Source organism: Gallus gallus, chromosome 21 (genome assembly GCF_016699485.2).
Source record: "Gallus gallus isolate bGalGal1 chromosome 21, bGalGal1.mat.broiler.GRCg7b, whole genome shotgun sequence".
Classification (NCBI taxonomy): Eukaryota; Metazoa; Chordata; class Aves; order Galliformes; family Phasianidae; genus Gallus; species Gallus gallus.
The window spans coordinates 5,161,278-5,177,240 of NC_052552.1; the positions used below are offsets into that span (position 1 = coordinate 5,161,278).

General features: G+C 42.3%; 2 protein-coding genes across 8 annotated transcripts in view; one reads left to right on the plus strand and one right to left on the minus strand.

Moving 5' to 3' along the window:
• LOC124416960 (PR domain zinc finger protein 2-like) overlaps positions 1-9,375 on the minus strand; it is a 41,574-nt gene extending 32,199 nt beyond the window's left edge. For both annotated transcript variants that reach the window (XM_046903293.1, XM_046903294.1), the window contains exons 1-2: positions 9,271-9,375; positions 2,703-2,776 (exon numbers count right to left, since the gene is read on the minus strand). In XM_046903293.1, coding sequence (XP_046759249.1) covers positions 2,703-2,711 — 9 coding nt within the window. In that variant the 5' untranslated portion in view covers positions 2,712-2,776; positions 9,271-9,375. The remainder of the gene's footprint in view (positions 1-2,702; positions 2,777-9,270) is intronic.
• The window catches only part of DHRS3 (dehydrogenase/reductase 3), a 164,787-nt gene continuing 158,199 nt past the window's right edge, over positions 9,376-15,963 (plus strand). For 4 of the 6 annotated variants that reach the window (XM_046903153.1, XM_040651185.2, XM_040651186.2 and 1 more), the window contains exons 1-3: positions 9,376-9,593; positions 11,609-11,659; positions 12,126-12,183. Coding sequence is in view for 2 of the 6 variants with exons in the window: in XM_046903154.1 (XP_046759110.1) it covers positions 15,863-15,888 (26 nt within the window). In the remaining 4 variants the exon portion in view is untranslated. Of the gene's footprint in view, positions 9,594-11,608; positions 11,660-12,125; positions 12,184-14,425; positions 14,598-15,830; positions 15,889-15,963 lie in introns of all 6 variants that reach the window. The other 2 variants (XM_046903154.1, XM_046903155.1) reach the window with 2 other exon arrangements.

The following is a 15,963-nucleotide window of genomic DNA, read 5'->3' on the forward strand; positions in this document are numbered from 1 at the left end:
TGATTTTTATGTCACTTTCAATAGGAACAGTACCTGCAACAAGATGCTTACAGATGATCAGATGGGAACAAAAAGTGAAAGAAAAAAGAAGTCATGCTGAATGATGTGAGGATTGGCAAACAGTTTGGTGGAAAGTAGATTAAGAGGAATGAGGAGACTATGCCATTCATAGAATCCTAGAATGGCCTGGGTTGAAAAGGACCACAATGCTCATCCAGTTCCAACCCCCTGCTATGTGCAGGGTCACCAACCAGCAGCCCAGGCTGCCCAGAGCCACATCCAGCCTGGCCTTGAATGCCTGCAGGGATGGGGCATCCACAGCCTCCTTGGGCAGCCTGTCCCATTGTGTCACCATCCTCTGTGTGAAAAACTTCCTCCTAATCTCTAACCTAAACCTCCCCTGTCTCAGTTAAAAATAATTCCCCCTTGTCCTTCAATGTCACTTGTTATTGAAGAGACAGGAGCAATACAGAGGAGACAGAAGGCAGTTGTGAAAGGGAAACAGAAACCAAGAGCCAGCACAGGGCAGAGAAGGCAGAAGCAGGAGTCTCCTATCAGAAAACCCTCATCCCTGTTTTACTGTGCGTGCCTGAAGACTGAAGATGTATTAGAAATATTTGAATTAATCAACTTAAAAATTCAGAAGGTACTTGGGTACAATTGGAGGTGTAATGTATCTTATGTCTAAATTAATTTTGCGATAACTTCCCGTTCAACGTTCCATGGAACTTTCTCCCTGCTTTATCTTAACGCAGGCTGGGATGCAGTAAATGCTACTGATCAAAAATTCACACTTGCTGGGTTTTTTCTTATTATTCAGAGCATTCTGATGCACTTTACACATAAAAGGAAAATTTTGTTTTAAAAAGAGAATGCATGTCATCCATCCTGAGACAGCAATCTTCCTTGAAATGCAAAAATATTAACTCAAATGAGAGCTGTATTTTTTGAAAAAATCCTTTGTATCCTTACTAGAAGGAAGTCAGATCAATTGATGACAAGGATTTTCTTTGTTACCACAAAAGGAACAGTCCTTCCATATAAGCAAAATTAACAGTACCCAATTAGTGTCAGGGTCACAGAAGTCACACCAAAAGCAAAGATAAGCAGAATGAAAGAAACACAAGAGCAGAACACTTGAAAGATGTTTGGCATCCATGCATCAGAGACATGTCTTATACAGACCTGGCACTACAACTTGTCAACAGTGAATGAAATGACAAGGGCACTGCAAGAAAAACCACCATGGGTTTGATGCTAAGTACACACTCAGTATGAATGGTAATTGTACAATAAAAAGCCTTATGAGCTCTGTACTCTTTGGGAACTAAAGGTGAAAGGCAGAGATGCCAAGAAGGACTTGACACTGCTGTAACTCTCCCCAGAGGTAGAGTCATCTCTGTATTGAATTGTAGGGTGACAAACATCACAGCACTGCATAAATGGTGTTACCAGTCTCAGTATGAAGGACGAACACTGCTTTATACAGTGCAGAAATTTTATTCAGTTCTACAAAGGGAGCAGCGTTGGTGGAGTGAGGAAATGCAAACGGGAAGGAAACAGCTACTGATAGCACAGATTACCACCACAACCTTTTGGAACAAGTAATGAAGCAGAAGGCGTATTGCTTGAGCAGAACAATAAGCTGTTGGCTTTACGCCACAGCACCTTCAAAATAAGCCTTACGGGGGAAAAAAATTCAAGTCTCAAAAGAAGGAAATGGTGAAGCAATAGTTATCCTCGCTACCCCAGACAAGACCTCTCATCTTTCACAGGGTGCAAACAGAAATGTTATTTGCATTATACATGATGCATATTTATGCACATATATAATAGAAGAATGTACTCTCTACATTACATATTTGAAGACTGACAGAGATCCTGTTTTGCATTTTATTACTATGCATATATTTTTTCCCACTTAAAATCAGAGCAATTGGAAACCTCCTACCATATAATTCCACATTTAAGTAATTGTATTTACACTCCTATAACTTCAGTGGTGGAGCATACTTCAGCAGAGTGCTAGTTGTACTCTGTGCCAATAACAATCAATTAAGGGTTTAAAAGCAAAAAACTAATTCATTAGGAACAGCAATGAAAAAAGTATACAAAGCATTTTGCATCAGTGTGTACCGTGGTTGTTCCTGGCTAACAAAACAAGAAGCTTCTGTTCACAGTCATCTTTTTAGCAAATTGAAGAATGGCATTCCTTCAGGGTACTACCCCATGGTCACACACCCATGCCAAGGGGACTTGGTAAGACAACCCAAACAGAGAAGCACTTACGAGAATAATTTAAGGTAATATTTCCTCCATCCATAGCAAACACACTACCTGTATTTTTTCTGCTTGGATGGACAAAAAACAACTGAAATCAGGCACACTTGACACTCATTAAAACAACACACTCCAGAGCATCCAGGACATCCTGGCATCCATGTAGGAAAGCATGCATCCCAAAATAAATGCCCTTTCCCAATCTTTTCACTTGATTCAAGGGAAATACCCTGGTTCCAGAGAAGCGTGAATCTCTCCAATCAACCAATTTCTTTGGCAGATGCTGTTCACTGCATGTTTCAAATGGTACAGTGGCTTAGAAGGTAAGACATTGAAGCCTTTCATTTCTTTTGACTTTTCATATTAACACTGAGCTGTCCTATTAACCAAGTATTTTGCTAAAGTCTTCCATGGAAACTCACCTGATTCATTTTGAATTCCAGTTGCGTTCTGAGAAGACACACACGACGGAGGAACTCCTCTGATTACATGAGCCCTACAAAGAAAAACAGACAATTGTAAGGCCTACCTACCAATTTACACTGAACTGAAAGTACACAGAGCTGTAGTTGTTCTTTCTAAAGAGCTGTTCACAATGCAGCACACTGCTTTACACAAGATCTGCTCCAAGCTAGTGGTCAGTTACTGTAACTCAGAATAATGTCATATCTAGGAGTTTAGTATATTAACTTGCCTTTTAGGTGTTTTTGTTTTGTTTTTTTTTAAAAATGTGGAGAAAATAACATAGCAAGTGACATTGGAAACACCATCCTGGTGCCATACGGTGTTGTCAGTAGTTGAACTTTTTGGAGGCTGACTGGTACTTACCCACAAAGCATTTCATTTCAGTGCTGTTATTTCTTCCCCCACCTAATTTTTTCTCCACATAACAATCACTAAACAATTTTACTAACTGTTAGTTTTTATACAAAGCATTTAATTTAAAACCCGTTACTATTTCCAGCCACTCCTGGGATGTCAAATCCAGCCATGGCAATAATGTCGCTTTGTCTCCAAGCTCTACTGCAGTTGTTTCCAATGCATCTCCCACATGCCATTTTCGCCCCACAGCCTTGACAGCTTAACTTGTTTCCCTCCTGACAAATATGATTTCTGCTTCTGCTCGGGACAAATGGTTTCTGAAAGGGGGTCAGCAGGCTGCCTGTCACCTGCTGGAACAAAGCTGGAGTCGTGCACACTTCTGCACTGAGATGGAGCAGTAACAGAGGAAAATGCAGAGCTCTTTCATTCCGTGCTCACTTGGGTGATGCCTGCTTCACAGCAATTTGTAAACGAAGTAATCTGGATGGTATTTCCCAGCGTGAATAAAACCTGATTCTTGAGAAGAAATGTTTGCTTTTTCTATCTTTGGCTAGAAAGTGAAGAACGATTATTCACATAAAGACCACAAAAATCAAGAACATTTTATTGAAGTGCTCTCAGAGCACTGCATGATGAACTACGGCTGTAGGATGTGAGGACATGCCCATGGCACCAGCTGCCACCTACTCGCCCATTGCACTGGGTGACCCTTAAGGGTCCCCTCCACCTCAAATGGTCCTGTGATTATCAGCTCAGTAATAACCTTCTATCCGACCCACCACCTATCATGGCTCTGGAAATCAACTCAGAAAACCTACTTTAAGAAGTGCATAGACATTACATTGCACTCATTGAGAGTCATCTTCAAGTACGTATGTCATTTTCAAAGCTGAATAAACTAGGAAGGCATTTAACTCATAATTCTGGCTACACAAACACAACCAGGCAGAATTAAAGTGTTGTTGAATGTTTGCTTCTGTAAAACATCGCTACTCATCCACTACATGTAGTGGTTGGCGACCCTGCACATAGCAGGGGGTTGAAATGAGATGATTATTGTGGTTCTTTTCAACCCAGGCCATTCTATGATTCTATGTTTATTATTACACAACTTCCACAGAACTGGATATATCCAAACCTCTCACTGAGCCTTCATACAAAGTGACCAACCTCAGCAGAACGATGTATTTAAAGCTTAGTTCCCCAACAGTGCCCTATACTTTAAGCTACAAGTTGCCAGTGGAATCAGTTCACCAAAAAGTATAAGATGAGAAATGAAGCTGTGGTAAATGTAAAGCTGCAATAACTACTAATAAAAGTACCAATTTAAAGCACCCATTTCACCTTAAGATTGTATTCCTGCAGCTCTGATGAGTGATGTGAGCTCTGCAACTTAAGAACTATCTGAAAACATTTCCCCAGTGCAAACAAGGAAAGAAAATGAAGAAAATCATGTAGAAAGGCTGACTGCACTAGAAAAGAGAAAATAAAATCAACTTCAGCCTACATACACCTTATGGACACTCACTAGTTTAACTTCTACCTGCATAAAAATGACCTAAGAACAGAAAACAAAGCATTTGTAACACAAAGTTTTGTTTTTAACCTCCAGTTTCACAAAAACGTGGACGTATGACCCAAACCACACAAACAACACCCACCAATCGGGATTTCTAAACTAATTTCCAGAAACCAGGGCATATTTATTTCAAACCACCACCCACGGCGTATCCCATGAGTACAACATTGCCCAGCATGCTCACGAGGTACCGAAGCAACAGAGAAACAAATCAGAAAAGCCAGATTTATGGCATCGCGTCATCTTAATCGCTGAAAAATTCATTTAGAAAGGCTTGTTAGAAAGTCTTCCTTGGAATTAATGCTGCTAATTTTGTTTAAAATTAGTTACTTTTATGTGTGTTACAGATTGGTTGGGTCTTTTCATACTGGAAGTACTGACTTAGTAAGTGCTCCCAGCAGCTGTGCTGACCCACCCGCCTTCCGCCTTCTGCTTTTCTAAGCCACAGTTATCATCTCTAGAAGATGATTCTTTCACTTGAAAAGGAATATTACTTCCAATTCAGAGGAAGGAAAAATAAACAGGCGTGAGCGCATCAGTCCTGTTTTGGAAGCTGAAAATGGCACATGCATTACGTCGCTGTCCAGGTAAAAACACATCAATTACAAGGCTGGAACAAAACCTGAAAGCCTCAGCAGCCTCTTCTCCCAACCAGGGCTTCAGGCTGGGAAACTGCAGGGTGATGGAAATGCTCTTTTCCTTTGCTTTAGCTTTTAATTATAGCAGATGAAAGATCATTACTTTTTTTAAACAACTGGGTGCTTACCTTGTTGCACTTCAACCCTACAACAGCATTCTGCATACATTTGCAGCACGTTAGGTGAAGGAAAGCTTCAAAAAATGCACATTAACACTGAAAGATTAAAAAGTATGAACTTGACAGAACCAACAGTGCTATCTATGGGCACTGAGTTGCAATGAAGCTTTCAGTCACTGTAGACTGCCAGAATAAAAAAATGGAAAAAAGTAGGCATAAAATGATGGAAGCAGTGACATCTGTTGCCTCTTGCCTGATAAAAATTAAAGTTTTGCTTAGTGCATTGCAAACAAATAAGCTGCAGACATTAAGAGGGTTTATTGAGTAACCATGCCAAGAAAGCAGCACTTCCCCCAAGCTCTTCACCTTCATGTATATTTTTCTAAAAAAATTTAAAAAAAAATAAAAAAATTCATCCTCGTGTCAGAATGGAACAGCAATTAATCAAAAGAAGCAACAGAAAATACCGAGTGCCTATTAACTGCTAATAGACAGAAATACTGTTCCAGTTTCAGACATAAGTACACCTTGTCATTCTGCTTGCAAAGGCAATACATTCAAATGATAACTTTATCAGACAAGTGCACTGCAGACTTGCAAGCACATGAAACAACCTGTTCCAGTCGTTTCTTTTCACAATACAGGGCTACCTCCCACTTCTGTCTGCAAGCATCTTTTACAGATGTAAAGAAACATTTTTCAGCCAGGAATACAGTCTGAGAAAACACAACACTGGTAGAGAAAAGCATTTCATTTTGGGGACGACATTACATAGCAGGATCACACCTGCCCCATCATGTGCCAACAAATTCAACACGAAATGCACTGCAGTGCTTTAAAAAAAAACGTTGTGATACTTGCCAGGACTATGCATAGTTGAAAGATGCCTCCAAATAGTCTGATTTAAGTCAAACATCGCCAAGACGAAGAGCGCTGCACTGAAATAACTGGTATCTTTTCTATACTGTGGTCATGGAAAATGGTGCAAAACTACTGGGTTCACATGGAAAGATGGTCATGTGTGAAGAATTAGTGAACAAGAGTGATTTTGTGAGGGCAGACACACCAGCAAGTATTACACAGTAGGGGAAATAGAGTGATTTACAGGAGTAAAAGATTGGGCTGAATTACAGAACTCTAACAACGATGGAACAGTAAATCTAAAGGGATAGCATGAAGCATAATCAATTCTTTGAGATGTGAAGTTGTTAACTATGAAGATCGAAGACTCAGGAGAAAATATAAAGAACAAGGTATCCCAATGCGGATATTCAACACGCATCAGCTTGTGACCTCGGGCTGTTTGTAAATCTCTGACAAAAACAAAATAACCCTTAAAAGTAGCAGTCTTCAATCTGCACATGTAAGCAAATGGCTCATGATGAAAAAGGCATCGTGCTATTGCTGTAGGCTATGCCTTGTATTTCCATCCTTTCCCCCAGTTGAGACTCTCATGTGCAGGTATGGCATGAGCACCAACCAGTGGCTGTAGACTGGTGACAGGCAAAAACATTACTAGAAATATTACCTCTAAATCTCCCTGAACTTGTTTTAAGAGACTGACATCTAGTGCAGGACAGTATTTAGAAATCCTTTTCACGTATTACCACTTTTGCAACCCCAAAGTGATTGTTTGCCCTTTATTCCACATAACCAGGGTTCCACTAGAAGGAAAACTTGGCCTCTTTCTTATGTTCCGAGCCACAGGGTGGATGGGCTGAGACACTTCTGACCCAGCCAGACCTGAGAGGACAACACTGAGCTGCATTATGTGTCTGAAGACAGGTACATAGAGATAGGACAACGAGGAATGGCTTCAAACTAACAGAGGGGAAATTTAGACTAATGTCAGAGGGAAATTTTTTATTCAGAGGGCAGCAAAGCCCTGGCACTGCTACCCAGATTACTGTGGATGCCCACAGGCATTCAAGGCCATTAATGGGGCCCCGGGCTACCTGAGCTGGCACCTGATTTGGTGAGCAGTAACCCTGCCCATGGCAGATGGGCTGGAACTAGATGATCTTTGAAGTCCCTTCCAACCCAAGTCATTCTATGATAAGACCAAGTGGCACCACACAGCTCTTGTAGCAATCCCTACACGCTGAAAGATCTTCTGGTTCTCATAGGGCTCCATCGATCAGCTTTGTCTCAAGAGTTCTATCAGCAATGCCAGCAGCTCCACCACCACTGCGAGCTGCCCACCGTTGAGTACTGAAATGTACAGTAAGGAAAATACCTTGTGTCACCGAATGCTCGGATAAGAGGTACAAGAACATCACCGTCCTCTCCATCTTCAAGTGTTAAAAATGGTTTAAAGTATTCTTTACTACTTCAAAATGGATCTTTGGCAGCTTCATAGGAACTTAAAGCCATTAAAAGCTCTACAGAAGACCACAGCTGCAAAAGTGAGCACAGCTGCATCACACAGCTCATGAGGTGCTCATCAGCAGGGCTCCACTTCTGCCGTGGCATCAAATGATGGTCTCAAAGATACTGTCCGACCTGTCACCCCTGTCATAGTATCACTGCACTACAGCACAGAAACCCCAGGGTTGGGTGAAATAGAACCATAGAATCATTAAAGTTGGAAAAGACCACTAAGATCATAGAATCCCAGAATGGCCTGGGTTGAAAAGGACCACAGTGCTCATCCAGTTCCAACCCCCTGCTATGCGCAGGGTTGCTGACCACCAGACCAGGCTGCCCAGAGCCACATCCAGCTTGGCCTTGAGTGCCTCCAGGGATGGGGCATCCACAGCCTCCTTGGGCAACCTGTTCCAGTGCGTGACCACCCTCTGGGTGAAAAGCTTCCCAACTGTCCACCTACAACCAGTATTGCACACTAAACATGTCCAAGTACTACATCTTCAGTGACCCTAACACACTCCTCGTCAGCCTGTTCCAGTGCCCAGCCACTCCTTTGGAGAAGTTTTTCCTAATATCCAACCTGAACCTCTCCTGGCGCAACTTGAGGCCATCACCTCTTGCCTATCACTAATTACACAGGAGCAGAAGCTGAGCCCACCTCACCACAACCTCCCTTCAGGTCACTGTAGAGGGCAATGAGTTCTCTGAGCCACCTCTTCTCAGACTGACCCATCAGATCAGCTTTGCTCACTGTAGCACTGAGCTCCAGACCCCTCACAGCTCCATTCCCTTCCCTGCACACACTCCAGGGCCTCCATGCCTGTACTGTAGTAGGGACCCAACCCTGCACACAGCACTGAGGTGCGACCTCATAGAGCTGAGCAAAGAGGGATGGATGATCACCTCCTGCTGGCTGCACTGCTGCTGATACAGGCCAGGATGCTGATGGCCTTCTTGGGCACCTGGGCACACCGCTGGCTCCTGTTCAGCTGCTGCCGCCCAACTCCCCCCGATCCTTTCTCAGCACAGCCTTCCAGTCACTGCCCTGGAGCAATGCACTGGGTTGTGGTGACTGAAGCGCAGGACCCGGCACTCGGTCCCGCTGAATCCCATCCCATTGGCCTCAGCCTATCGGTCAGCCTGCCTAGATCCCTCAGTCGGACCATCCCATCTCCAAGCGGTGGACCGCTTTCCCCCAACTCGCTGTCACCTGCAAACTTACTGAGGGAGCGCTCGGCGCCCTCACCCACATCATCAACCGCGACACTGAACAGCACGGGCCGCAGTACCGACGGCCGCGTGCCTCGCCCGGCCGCACCCCGCACCCCCCGCTCCCCACAGCCCCACAGCCCGGGCCCCCTCCCCGCCGCGCCCCCGGCGCCGCACGGCTGGCTCTGCCCACCGCCCCCCACGGCCCGGCCCGCCCTCCGGCACAGCGGCGCCCGCGGGGCCGCCTCCCTCTCACCTGCGAGGCCACCGCCGCCTCCTCGTCCTCCTCCACCCGCGGCCCGGCTCAGAAAGGCGCGGAACGGCCTCAGCTCCGGCACGGTCCGGACGCCATTTTGTCTCCAGCCTCGGAAGTGACGTTGGGGGGAGGCCAGCGGGCAGTACCCCCGCCGCGGGACCCCCTCCGGAGCGGGGCCGCCCCCGTTGCCCCCCGGCGCCCCGCTTCGCCCCCATGTTTACCCGAGAGCGCCTCGGCTCGTCCCATCTGCCGGAGCCGTCCTCCGCGCCGCGGCCTCCAGCATCCGCCCTCATCCCCAGACAATGGGCTGTGGAGGAGAGCAGGTTCTCTTTCCCTATTATGGGGTTTTGGTGGTGTTCTTTTGTTTCGTTTCGTTTTGTTTTTAAACAAAAATAGAGAGGCGGTTTTCTGTCCTCTGTGGTAAGAGTTTGCTATTTATTGTGTGGAAAAAAAGCCCGAGGAATGGACTGAATTCTAGCAGCAGGTGGGAGTCATTAAGCTAACGCAGTTGTAGGAGATTGAATATAGGAGTGCTTTGTATTTCTTTGATTATTTTGATTTCACACTCGTTGCACAAGTCCATCAAGGAGAAATATTAATGATGTGGGTATACAGAGCAGCTGTGGTACCACGATACTGAAGTCCTGTTGCACACAGCAGGGAGGTTTCTTCACAGGCAGACAAGGAAGATCCCTGCTGACCCTTTCTTGTCAGGCTGCTGCTTTCTGACAGAGCCTCCTGAGGAGCAGCTGAGGGGGAGTGGGGATGGTCAGTCTGCAGAACGGCAGCTGCAGGGCAGACCTCATCGCTCCCTACAACTCCTGAAGGGAGGCTGTGGCGAGGCGGGGTTGGCCTCTGCTCCCAGCTAGCAGCGGTAGGATGAGAGGTGATGGCCTTAAGTTGCACCAGGGGAGGTGCAGGCTGGGTGTTAGGAATGATTTCTTCTCAGAAGGAGAGGTGATGCGCTGACACAGCTGCGCAGGGAGGTGGTGAGGTCACTGTCCCTGGAGGTGTTCAGTGTGGAGATGTGGCACTGAGGGACGTGAGCGTGGTGGGGATGGGTTGTGGTTGGACTGGGGGATCTTGGAGGTCTTTTCCAACCTTGGTGATTCTAAGAGTGTAACCCACTGCGTTTCCAACAAGGATAGCTGCAAAGATGGTCTTTTAAGTGTAAGGAAGATGTTGACTGCAAAGTCAGAGTTTTAATGCCTGTGTTGTAGTGTGCAACTCCACCAACCAACAGCAGGCTGGAGGTAACAGGATGCAGTGATCTTCCTTTGTTCACTAACCATAGTACAAACCTTTTTAACTTCACAAATAGTAAGGATGTTTTCTCAGAACTATCATCAATAACTGTGATACAAATCAAGCTATTCTTAAGATCCTACAGTCATAGAATAGTTTGAGTTGGAAGGGACCCTTTAGGGTCATCTATTCCAACCCCACTGCACTGAGCAGGGACACCCACAGCTCCATCAGTGCTCAGAGCCCCTCCAGCCTGACCTTGGGTGTCTGCACCACCTCTCTGGGCAACCGGTGCAGTGCCTCATTGCCCTTAGTGTAAAAAACTTCTTCCTTCTATCAAAAAAACCCACTTAACCTATTAACAACAATAGAAAAAGTTCCAAGAAGAACCCAAGGTCCAAGAATCCCATTTAGAAAATAAAGTGATTTATTATTTTCTTAGGTCTTTTAACTTCTTTTTCTATATTTTGGAAACACTGCGGCTGTAAACTGGGCAAGGCAGTTACCGACAAGCCAACCTGTGCACTCAGAGCACTAGCTACCAAACACTCCTATCTTTATCATTTTCTTAGGGTTTATTTAATTTGTTTTGTGTTTTTAATTCATTACTGAAGTAGTTATGCTTACTCTTTTAAGGCTGAAAGAAGCAAAGCTTTTCTGTTGAGTACTAACATTACTTCTCTAGGGCAAGGAAAAGGGTTTGCTTGGCTTTCTCTAGTAATAGGGTAAGAATACAGTATAGCTAAAATAGGTCTATTTTATGCTTGGCTGAGTTGGAGATTTTATAAAGCTTTTTATTTCAGGGTACATTAGTATTTAATGCTTATTCCTGTACATCTTTCTAATGGAAAGTCTTTAAAACTGTCAGTTGTCTCTACTCAAAACTGGTGTTTTACCTCTCATTGCCTAGCAGTGTAACGCTGGAACAACCTGGAATTCTTTATAGAATTGTGGGATGGCTTGGGTTGGAAGGGATCTCAAAGATCACCTACTTCCAATTATAGGTGTATAATTCTTTATACAGGCCCCTTAATTCAATGTTATTTGTAGTGTTTCCTGTTTTATTAACTGTTTGTTGTGCTCTGTGTTGTAGATAAAGAAAGAACTCTTGAAAAGCTGAAGCTCTAAACTGCATGGAAAGAAGGTAGTATTATTCTAGCTGCTTACTACTTAAGCTTGTAACTGCAACTTATTGAAGGTCATAGCATTTTGTTAACAAAATCAGTATTTTTTTTTAAAAGCTTCTTAATATTCTTAGAAGTTTTACGTTGCTATAAATCTTGAAGAGTTGGAATAATAAGAGAAGCTAAAAGTACTTTAGGTCTGTTAGTTAAAAGCTTCAATGATCACTGTTATGGGTGAGTAAGTAAAAAAAGCCTTACCAGCTGAAGAGCTCTACTAATTATGCTAAGACAAGATAGGCTTGATGATTGCTTTGCATTATTTAATTTATTAACTGAGAGACTCTTGTTTACAGTTATTTTAAGGAAAGATTAGTTTGCTTTTTTAAGACAAAATCCACCGAGTAGAAAACAGTTCCTTTTGACTGCTGGAGATTCACAACTCCGTATCTGTTTGAATTACACATTCCCTTTCTTTCTAAAATTCAGGGGGGCAGAAGAAATATGAAGAAATGAAGAAGCGTGGAAGGAATGTGAGAAGAAAAAGGTAAGGCACTTCTGTCTGCTTGAGCTCTATCATAACATTTCAAAATGTTGTACTGAGTCTGTGTGAATTTGTTAAAAATGTATTATTGGAAAGATAAAAAGGATTATAGGTGTATAATTTAAACCCTTCCAAGTAAAGAGGTTAGGACTTCCTTACACTAAAGTAGGATTCTATTGGGGGAAAACAAATACTTGTAAAGCTGTATGCTGACTTCTGACTTACTTGAATTCAGAGATCAGGGAAGCTAGATCTGGGAATTGGGCTGAGGTCTTCATTGATTTACACTGAAAACAAGGTTTTAAGTTGTATGATGGTTTAAAGGCTTAAGAGATGATCTTTGCAGAATGCTTTTCTTTTCCTTAATTGCATGTTCTCTTGTGATTGTCGATTCCTAAATTGTTTATTCTGTATCTTGGTGTTGAAGCTACTTTAGTCAGTAAATAAGGTGTGTCAAGGACTGAGCTGTTTTAGGAAAGAAGTTCTTTTTATCCAAGTGCTGCTAGATAGGAGCAAGTCTGAGCCCTCAGCTGACTGAGCAGAACCAAATCATGTTCTGGTCAACTGAGACAAAAAGCACTGTGGGTCCTGTGCCAGTATATCAAAGGCAGCATTTTCTGGACAGCCAATATGAACCCTGGTTAGTCACACATATGGACACTGACTGGGGGAAAGTCTTAATTTTCTCATGCAAGAATGTGCCTGTGTTGTGTTCAGGAATAAATATGCATCTAGTAATGCTTTTGAGGCATTTTTTCCATGGCTATATCTTGGCGTTTTCTTGAAAAGAAAGAGATAACTAAAGGCATCTTTAAGCTTTCTCATAGACCTGAATGGTTAAAATAATCCAATAGATACAATCAGTAGTAGTTTTTCCTTTGGACTGTGACTGTAACATCAGGGAATGTGGTGCTTTGTTCAGTACTCAGATGTTTTCTGCAGTCTGTCTGCAATCTGGCACTTGCATCACAATAATAAATAAGTAACAAATGTGTATGACAGACCAAGGCAGTCATAGGGCTCACTAGGGTTAGTATGAGAATGCATGTGGTGAATGCAAGTTATGTAGCTGTAACAATAGGTTCTCAGGTGCTACATTGACAAAGGTAGAGCTTGTTATGTGCAGAATAGAATAAATAAACACATGAAGGATGCAAATAAGCCATGTTGCAAATATAACAGTGTCTGTTTCAAGTTCTTGATGAGTCTATAAGGGCATCCTCAGATAATAACTGATAGCAAATCTCTCACAAATGCAGACTTTGTTTTTGAAATTGATTGAAGTGTTTGAGTCTTGGTTATTGAGTTCTAATAGTAACACCGATCTCTTTAGCTGTCACAAGAACTCTCAACCAAACAAAAGTAGGCTTGAAGATTTGCAGAAACTTGATACATAATGTAAGATTTGTCAGCTCAGTATTGCATGTACTGAACTACAGGGATTCCAGTTATTTTCCCTTGGGGCCTCACTGGTAGTTTCTCAGGCTGTATTTTTGGCATATCCTATCGCTTTTCCTCTAAGCAGCTGTGCTTTGCTCAAGTGTGAATAGGCTCTTGCTGTTATTCAGCTAGCTGTCACTCAGCTAGGTTCTATATATTTAGGCCTGCATTCTTTGAACAAAATACCTCTGTACTTTATAGTATATTCTGAAAGATTTTAAGGTAGTGACACCCAAAATCCTATAGTCAAGTGTGCTTTCTCTTGTATTGTTGTTGATTATTAAACTTCCAGATCACTTACACTAGTGTGATGCAGTTAATATATAGCTTTTAACTGTAAAGTATGGAGCAGAAATCTGTAGCAAAATAGTATTTTAGCTTTTGCTGCAGATTAATATCATTAGTTGGAAGTCATTACGCATTAGAAATTCATATTATTTATAAATATTTCAGCAGCTTGCTCTTGATGTAGCAGTCTTCCACGTATGAATCCTGTGGCTCTCAAGCTGCTTGTTTAAATTATAAATGTCTCTACAGAGCTTACTAGATCATACCTCTATGAATGATAAATGCTTCAGCAATCTAATGAGATTTTGTTTTCAAGGTATCCAAAACCAGTGAGATTAAGAGATAGGCAGCATTAAAAGGGTAGGTTCTTTTTATGGTGAAAAGAGCTCAGTATATCAACCTTGTCTGAAGGTTTAATGTAACTTTAATTCTATAACTCCATCGCTTTCTTGTGGTATTCTTCACCCATTGGGGCACATCAGTGACTCTTCGACTCTTCAATACTATTATTTTCCAGAACTCATTCAACCTCAGTGAGCAGGAGTAGCCTGGCTGTCTTGTTCTGCCATGATCAGTGCTGGTGTTGGTTCCTCTTGCCCCTGTTTATTGCCACATAGGCTGCTCAGTTTGCTGTGTCTGGGAGGTTTTGATATTTGTTGTTGATGTGGTTGCTTCTCCTTGAAACTGAGGTAGGTCTGGCTACCAGTGTACAAGAAAGTTATCTTTATTTTCACTTTACTTTGAGAATATATACCACCTGGTGGTGTTCTGGGGTACCTGCACTTTGATTTACATCTTGTGGTGGTCAGAGAAGCCTAAAAATCTCAAGCCAACTGAAGTTAGTTTTTGTATTTTTAAAATAGCAGTATTGCTATTCTGTGTAAATTGCACCAATACTGACACACAGATAAAGATAAAATCCAGTTAAATTTAGAGTGTCGACTGACATTTTATGGTATCCACTGCAAACTAGATTCATTTTTTTGGAACTATCTCTGTAAACTAATTCCTATGCTGTAGGTTTGGGTCCAGAAAATGAACGATCGTGAGTTTTACAGCTGAATTAATCACTTAAATATTTCTTGTTTCAGTAAGTTTATGCTGAGAGAGAATGCTGGTGATGCTCCATGGAAGAGAAAACATAACAATAGTATTTATTTTTTGTTTTGGCTGAATAGCATTTGTCAGTGACAGGCTGGCTCTGAGGATGAAGTAGCTGTAAGTGTAGAAAAAGTGCTTGGTTGTTGTTCATACCACTTCTAACTTTTAGCAGCTGCATCAATGAAAATGCTTTTTGGATGGTTTAGGCATGCTGAGTGAAACTCATATGGAACTTTGTTTTGAAAGTATTTTAAACATGAGAAAAAGTTTGGATAGGAGGCTACATGTAATCTGAAGCTTTTCTTTTGCAAACACATTTGTTATTTTTCCTCTTTTTATGCCTTCATTAATTCTTACCACTAGCTGGTGCTACAATACAATTTATTGAGTGTGCTGTCATGGTGCATCTGCACTATCAGCCTGCAGTGAGAAGTCCTTCCTTGCAATATTGTTTGTGTATTTCTTGAAACATTGCTTCCTGTCAGGTATATAAAATCTTAAATCATTCTTGTAGTTCTTGCTCCGTTTTCTGCTTGAAATGCAGGTATACTTTATACTGTCAGATGCTTCTATTGCTTTCTGCTCAGTTAATCAAGCGTACTTGTTGTGGAAGTCAGCTAATTATTAATGATGAGGCAATGAACTAGAAAAATCCATGGGGAAAGCTATTCTCAAGAAGTAAGTTCATAATTAGTCAAGCATTTCTGAAACCCAGAACTTCTAGTTCTAAATGAACAGATGGCAGGCTTTGCCTCCATGTAAATTGTAGTTAATAACAACGTGTTCTCATGATCTCATTAATAATTTTGCCTCTCAAAAAGATTGACGTTGGTGCCAAGGGTAGATTCCCCTGATGAAGTCTCACTCTGGATCACAGAGGTAACTTGAAGCAGCACACTACCTAAATGCTTTTGCTGTTTACTAATAAAGCAAAGGCTGCCCGTTAATAATGCT